General features: G+C 38.3%; 1 protein-coding gene across 3 annotated transcripts; it reads right to left on the bottom strand.

The window, feature by feature from the left end:
- Nucleotides 1–1294: 1294 nt before the first annotated feature.
- LOC110868377 lies at nt 1295–6679 on the bottom strand. Of its 3 annotated transcripts, XM_035975846.1 has the most exons (6): nt 5746–6679; nt 5142–5311; nt 4192–4923; nt 2825–3041; nt 1825–2120; nt 1295–1794 (listed from the first exon to the last, which is right to left on the bottom strand). In XM_035975846.1, the coding sequence occupies exons 1-6, from the start codon at nt 6026–6028 to the stop codon at nt 1630–1632; spliced, it is 1863 nt and encodes a 620-aa protein (XP_035831739.1). In that variant the 5' UTR covers nt 6029–6679; the 3' UTR covers nt 1295–1629. The 3 variants fall into 3 exon arrangements, with proteins under 3 accessions (XP_035831739.1, XP_021973218.1, XP_021973219.1); XM_022117526.2 differs by having other exon boundaries at nt 1295–2120; XM_022117527.2 differs by having other exon boundaries at nt 1295–2120; nt 5142–5308.
- Nucleotides 6680–7460: the final 781 nt, after the last annotated feature.

Here is a 7460-nt window from a genome sequence, read left to right as displayed (position 1 = left end):
CTGTTTGTTTTTCAGACGTAAAAGTCTGTTGTCTGTGGACCACATCTGCAGGCATCTGCAGGAGAATATGTGGACCAAATGTCTGCAGTCTGCAAGGAGAAGAGGGTTTGTTTTTTTTCCTACAAAAGCTCTTCACACACAAGATCTATCTCTCTCTGCCTTCTCTCTCTGCCTTCTCTCTCTCTACAATCCGTCACCACCACTGCCCATAGCACCACCACCACCGCACCACCTCCGCCATCACACCACCGCCGCCGTCGTGAACAACATCAACAGCACCATCGCCGGACCTCCACCGTCGTCGCCGTGAACAACATCAACAGCACCATCGTTCTCTCCGTCACCGTGAACAGGTAGGTCGCCGGACCTTCTCCCCGTCGTTTCCTCTCTCTCTGACGCTCTCTCTCTCTCTCTATCTCGCCTTCCTCTCTCTCTCATCGTTCTCTCTCTCTCTCTACGGTTCTGATGGATGTGGGTGTAAGGGGGTGCTAGGAGAAAGGGGGTTGGGTGTGTGAGTGGGAGGGGAGGAGTGGTGGCGGTGGCAAGGGAGAAGGGAAGAAGAAGGGTGGGTCTGCCCTTTTAAGATCTGTTTGAAGACTGTGCAGATGTTTGAAGCTTTATTTCATAGCTTTTTTTTAAGATGTAAGAAGCTATTTTAAGATCTGTTGGAAAAAAAAAAAAAAAAAAACGGTCTTCAAGGCCTTATGTCTGCCCGCCTGCAGACATAAGCTTTTTGCAGATGTAATAAGCAAAAACAAACAGCACCTTATTCTCCTTTATTTATACCTTGGAACACATTGTAATTCAATTCATACAGAATGTATGAGATCAGCTTTGAACCATAAAATTGATACGACATTGGCCAACATCAGTCAAGGGGCCGAGGTGTAGCTCCCGAGCCAACAGAGGATTCATTTGTATTCATTAAGACACTTACTAGAATCACCCGTCAAAGCCAACAGACGAATCGGTTAATGCCAACCAATTTACTTGCTAAACCAACACATTAGCTCATGAAAAATTATCTTGTTACATCCAAAAGATGTGTTGGTTCGCCGAGTATACAAACACAATTTTTTCTCTACTTCTGGTGAAACTTAACCAGAAAAACGCATACTGGTGAAACATGGTCACCGGTTTGAAATCTATATGGTTCAGTTCACGATTTACGATTTAAAAACCAGGTTTAACAAGTTAAACTCATTGTATAAAAACACTAAAACTTGAAACCGACAGTGTAAACCAAATAGACCCCAAAACAGCAATCATAAAAACATTATCAAAAACAAACATATAAACATAACAAAACGATATTCATAACCTGATCAACAGTTCCACTGTTACAATAAGTACCACCGACACCGGTGCATTAACTAACCAAAAGCCACCAACCCCGACAACAAACGTACATCTTTTGATCAACAATGTACAAGTCATCAAAGCAGTTTAGCTCCGGATAAAGATTCCGCCTTTTTACTAAAAGAAGTTTCAATTTGAAGGCACCCACCAGAGGGTGTCTCTCTTTCTCCTAGTTAGGTGTTCCCTAAAACAATCAGTAAAAAAAGTACAAACTCTACCTTACTTTTTGTCACTTCTATACACAAACCGCCATTCGGTTTTTTTGGTAAACTACGCTTCCATGTTTTCGCTTGCATGCTCGCCTTGTTCAGCAATTTGTAAATTATCATCAAGGGCCGAACTCGGGTCCTTTTCTTTCTCATGGAGCTCATGGTCATTAAAATCATTAACATGTTCCGGGTCAACGGGTTCTGGGCCAATGGGTTCTGGGTCAACAGGTCCTAGGCCAATGGGTTTTGGGTCAACGGGTCCTGGGCCATTCGGTTCTGGGTCAACATGTTCCGGGCCAATGGGTTCTGGGTCAACATGTTCAGGGTCAACGGGTTTTGGGTCAACGGGTTTTGGGTCAACATGTTCCGGGCCAACGGGTTTTGGGGTTTCTTTAGATGAAACGGGTGAGCTTTCGGGTTTAATCTCATTATTGTTGGCAGGAATCAATGAGAGGATGTTCGGTTTTGTTTCTAGGTCAACCCAATGGTCTCCCACCCAATCTCTTGAAACCCTAATGTTCTTTATGTCTATGTCGAGAAACAAATTTTCACCTGTTGTCAACAAGAGAAAAACGAACAAATGAAAAAAGCACGTCAGAGACGAAAACAAAACATGATGAGGGTGTTTAGGTAGCGGGTCAAAACGGGTCAATTTAGTAGGACTAAACCAGGGCGTCAGACTCGGGTGGCCCAACGACAGTTTCTGGTCCATTTATAAAGTTTGACCCAACTCATTTGACTATGTTAAAAAGTTACCCGCTTTAACTCATTACTCAATCCGTTCGACCCGCCCATTTACCCACCTTTAGTGATCCTATATAGAGCTTACGCTAATAATATGGCTCAAGAAATATAAATCAAGAACAATATATAAAGCTAATTTTTTTTATTAAAATCAGAGTACAGTGCACACAGAATGATGGTCCCTATGGTTTACTAAAACTTTGTATTTAGTCCATAGTATTCCAAAAGTACACAGATGGTCCCTGTGGTTTGCATTTTGTAACACATTTAGTCCCCAGCCAACAAATCTCAAGGCTTTAGCATTTCTAAGTTAGGGACTAAATGTGTTACAAAGTGCAAACCACAGGGACCATCCATGTACTTTTGGAAAAAGATGGGGATTAGCTGCGTTACAAAGTGCAAACCACAGGGACCATCTGTGTACTTTTGAAAAGCTAGGGACCAAATCCAAATTTTTGATAAACCACAGGGACCATCCGTGTATTTTACTCTTAAAATCAATAACAGCTTACCAGGAACATAAACTTTAACGACTCCAGCACCAGATTCACCGATTCCGGTCACAACCCCTTCCCACCACCCATCACTCCACCATCCATCCACCGGAGAACCAACCTCGATTGCAAAATCCGCTTCCTCTTCTATGCGAGCGGGCCTTGCGGTGGGCCGGCCCAGGCATCTTATCCCAAGTTTATCGGGCATTGCCGATCTAGAAGCTGGAACCCATTCCTAAGTAAAAAAGAAAATAATAATAATAAGTAAAAAGCCAATAACAACATCAAGTTCTTTAAGAATCACACTAGTAAGAAAACTAGACGGTTATAACCATCCATTTATAGTTAATAACTTAATATACTCAGTAGAGTTAATTACTGTTTTCGTCCCTGTGGTTTGTCAAAAATCATTATTTCAGTCCATTAGTTTAAAAATTGCGATTTCACCTGTGGTTTCACTTTCGTAACCATTTCAGTCCACCTCGTAACCATTTCCGTCCCAGTACTAACAAAATAAATGGATTGAAATGGTTACGAAAGTGAAACCACAGGGACTGAAATGGTTACGAAAGTGAAACCACAGGGACTGAAATGGTTACGAAAGTGAAACCACAGGGATTGAAATCGTAATTTTTAAACTAATAGACTGAAATTGTGATTTTTGACAAACCACAGGGACGAAAACAGTAATCAACTCTACTCAATATAAGTTCTGAAATCTGAACTCCAAGAACCTGCGATAAAGATTTGGTTTTTGTTGTACAAATATAAGGGCTGTAATCGAGCTGAGCCAGGATGGGCTCGAGCTCGAACTTAAACAAGCCAGCTCGGCTCGGCTTGTTTATTTTATCAAGCTGAAAAGTTGAGCTCGAGCTCGTAAAATGTTCGAGCCAGCTTGAGCCCAATTGAGCGGGCTAGTTAATTTTTTTATTTTTTACAAGTATTATTAACATAAAAAATAATAAATAAAAAATTAACATAGACTTCTGTGTTATTTTTGTTCAATCTAATATTTTAAAGACAGAAAGGAATATTGAAAATATTATATGTATAATTTTTTTGATCTTTTTATATATTATTCAATTAATTAAACTTAAAATGTTAATACTTTAACCCCCTCCCGCATATTTAGTTTTAATACATTCAATATATGTATAAAATAAAATAATTCAAGCCAGCTCGTTTATATATTCGAGCCAAGCATTTTTCGAGTAAGCCGCAAGCTTTTTAAACACCCCTATGTATAATCGGTAACGGTATTCATTTGAGGGACAATTTCGACCCGTTCTACATTAAAATGGGTCAAATGTAGAGGTCATTTCAAACCATTTTTTACTTATAAAGGAAAGCCCCACAAAAAAGGAATGGTATAAACAAAATCATACCTCAAGATTACCGCTTCCATCTTCATCCTTCAAATCATCATACTGTACTTTTAACTGTCTCCTAGTAACTTGCATTATAGTGCATCTAAACCAACATCCTCTAATACCACTATCTAAGCTCAACAATTCTATCTTTTCATTAATCTTAAAAGACAATACATTTGCATCTCGGTTTTTCACATATGTCGGAATAAGCTTCCTTCTCAAAATCTCATATTTTACATCCATACAGGACGAATCACACGGTGCCACCTGTCGCCCTCTAGCACTCCTAGGCCTTTTAGCCCCCACCTTAACAACATCTCCGCCGCTAGTATCTTCATCTTCGAGAAAATCGGAATCCAGAACCAAAAAAACGGGTTGATCGAAATATCCACATAATTTACTCAATTTAAACGGTTTCACACGGTTGTTTTTAAACTGCCGCAAACAAAGATGGACCCGCGTCAATAAATCTTCCGGAAGCGTCGACACGCATTTATCGTAATGTTCACGGGCCAAAACAAGGGCCGGACCATCCACACACTCGACACTGATAACTTGTGCGTAAGGTGTAATGAAAACCTCTCGTGGGTGAGAGTTTTTAAGAGTAATGGCCGCTTGTACTTCTTTGCTGTGGTGAAACCATCTCACTTTGACTTTCTTTTGACCTTTTCGGTCTTCATACATATCTTCGAGATATGCAAGATGACGGATTTCTTCTTCAGACATAACGTAAACAAATGATTGTACCTGAAAATCACAAAAAAAAAAAAAAAAAAATCATATCATCGTTATTTAATATTATATATCATATCATTGTGTACATATATAGTGTAATCTGTAAGTAACAAATATAAATATTTATTACTAAACAAAGTAACGTGTCACTAGAATGGGTTCATGTGTAAGTGATATGTAAGAATAAAAACTGAAGAACTAAAAAAGGAAAAAATATAACAAAAGCTTACCGCTATTGTAATCCCATTCCTGCAAAAGGCTGGAAAATGTTTGAGTTGTTTACTGCAGGTCCACGCTACACCTGACCACACTATATCCGGTACTCGTAATTTTATATTTCTTGCAAGGCGATTCTGATACGAAGCACCAAATCTCGAAATGTGATCACTTTTAGGGGCTTCTGATTTAAATGGAAAAAAAAGACCGTTGTTAGCCAAATACAAAACAACATTTTTGTTGACGTCATACAAATTGACGTTTTTACAGGTAAGTAACACATCATGGAATCCGCATGAAACAAACAAAATTGAATATGGTATTTATGTGATTCAACAGCTTGCGTGTATGTACGGTCAATGCTAGGGTTCTATCATATTTACTCAAGATTGCCATATTAGATATGCAAATTACATAACAATTTAACATTAACGTAAGCCGGTTTTCTATCAATCAATTGCAAATTACATCTTCAACTAATCAAAATCCAATACATCAAGCTTCTCATCACTAACACAACAACTTACTTCACGTTTCAACTCGAGTAAAAAGATACAATAATGCAATAACATTCATAAACATTTCATGATATGAGATATGCAAAAATATTTAGTTCACCTTGGCGGTGTTGTTTTGACAACATAGAAGTAAGCCAATTCACAACCTCTCTCCTTGACCTCCATCTATACCCTGCATTGACCGAATTCTCAGCCTCGTTGACTTTCAAGAAATCTTCAGCAACCACATATAACATATGCCTAACACTCCTTTCGGTTCCCACAACCGCTAAAACCGATTCACCCGATATATCTTTCAAGAAATAGTGAACTACCCTTTTGCCCCTTTCTTTTGACACATAATGTTCTTTCCATTCCACATAACATTGATTACTTGCAGCCATTTCTAGAACCCTAAAAATTGAAAACCCTAATTTACAAAAGTACCATTATAACCTACCCCTACAAATATCCAACAAAAAACTTAATTAAAACCCTAAAAGTCAAGTCAAAGGAACAATCTTGCACAATCTTGAACAACTTTAAGTTAGAAAGCACCAAATTCTTAGCAAATACATACCAAAAGACTTGATTTTTACCCTAAAAATCAAGAAACGAGAACTGGGTATTTCATAAACCTAACAAAGAAGCTATACCAACAACTTTCTTGAAGATCTGGCTATAAAACATCAAGAATTCTGACCCAGATTACAAAAGGGGCAAGATTTTGAAAACCCTTTTGGGAACCATGTGGGTGTATCTGAAAACACTAAAAGCCACCACCTTTAGGGTGGTTAACGACGGTGGATGATGGTGGCGGTTCAGGAAACAGTCAAGAAAGGTGAGGTTGTGGTTGTGGTGGTGGATGATACATGTGTACATAGAGGGGTATGGATGGTAATATTAGAGAACTTTGGGGATGTTTAGAGGTGGTGGTGGTTGTGGTGGTGGTGAGTGGTGGCCGGCCGGTGGTGAAAAGAGGGCAAAAAACCATCAAGAAAATGGTTTTGTGTAATGTGTGTGTGTGTGTGTATGGTGTGAATGATAAAGAGGTGAGGTTGATGAGTAAACCATGTGGGGCCCACTAAATGACGCCCTGCAAGTCCGGATTGGGGTGACCGCTTGACCGGCGCTAGAAGGTAGAGAGAGTATTAAATAATCTAAAAAGAAAAACTCATTGTTTGTATGGTTAATTAAACCTTAGTATATTGATTAGTCTTTTTTTATTAAAATTTCGTTTGTTTCACTAAAAAAACTTGTGAAGTTATGTTAAAACAGGAGGTAGACGGGCAAGAAGTCGCGCCGTCACTCCTTTTTAAATTGTAAATCCAAACCTTCTAAAGATAAACCCATGCTCTCCTGGGACTGAACAATTGTTGTGGATGACTTGTTGGACCCTGGTCAATAAGTTGATAGTTTCTAACGTTAGGAAGCCAAATATATTAAAAGAAAATAGATTATTTTATTTAACAAGAAGATATTTTGAAGGTTAGTGGAAATCATACTTGAATGTTTACTCAATGTTAATAGATTGATTATAAACTATTTTAGTTAATTACATATATTTTACAAGTTGGATTTTTATGAAAAAATAGTTTCTTTAACGACAAATTTCTTTTATTCTCTGTCGTTTGTGGGACTTGATTATTACACTATTAGATATCAAATATCAAGATACTATTTGATTAAAGAACAAAAAATAACTCAAATAACAGAAGTATACTTAGAAGCGCACATATAATTACTAAAATGATGTTGATTAAGATTCGTGAATTATAGGAGGCGTTCAAAGACAAGAGTATTATAGGAATATCTAATGTTGTTGACTCATAAACC

The sequence above is a fragment of the Helianthus annuus genome, chromosome 8 (genome assembly GCF_002127325.2).
Source record: "Helianthus annuus cultivar XRQ/B chromosome 8, HanXRQr2.0-SUNRISE, whole genome shotgun sequence".
Taxonomy (NCBI): domain Eukaryota; kingdom Viridiplantae; phylum Streptophyta; class Magnoliopsida; order Asterales; family Asteraceae; genus Helianthus; species Helianthus annuus.
The sequence above is the reverse complement of the archived record's forward strand: the minus strand, read 5'-3'. Positions and strand labels throughout refer to the sequence as shown.

Bases quoted from the DNA above. Each gene is read 5' to 3' on its own strand.
- LOC110868377 (XM_022117526.2), bottom strand. From the start codon at position 6,028: ATGGCTGCAAGTAATCAATGTTATGTGGAATGGAAAGAACATTATGTG. The intron at 5,312-5,745 runs GTGAACTAAATA...CATTTAAATCAG, and splicing joins GTCAAAACAACACCGCCAAG to AAGCCCCTAAAAGTGATCAC. The intron at 3,042-4,191 runs GTATGATTTTGT...TTTTTTACTTAG, and splicing joins ATGGAAGCGGTAATCTTGAG to GAATGGGTTCCAGCTTCTAG.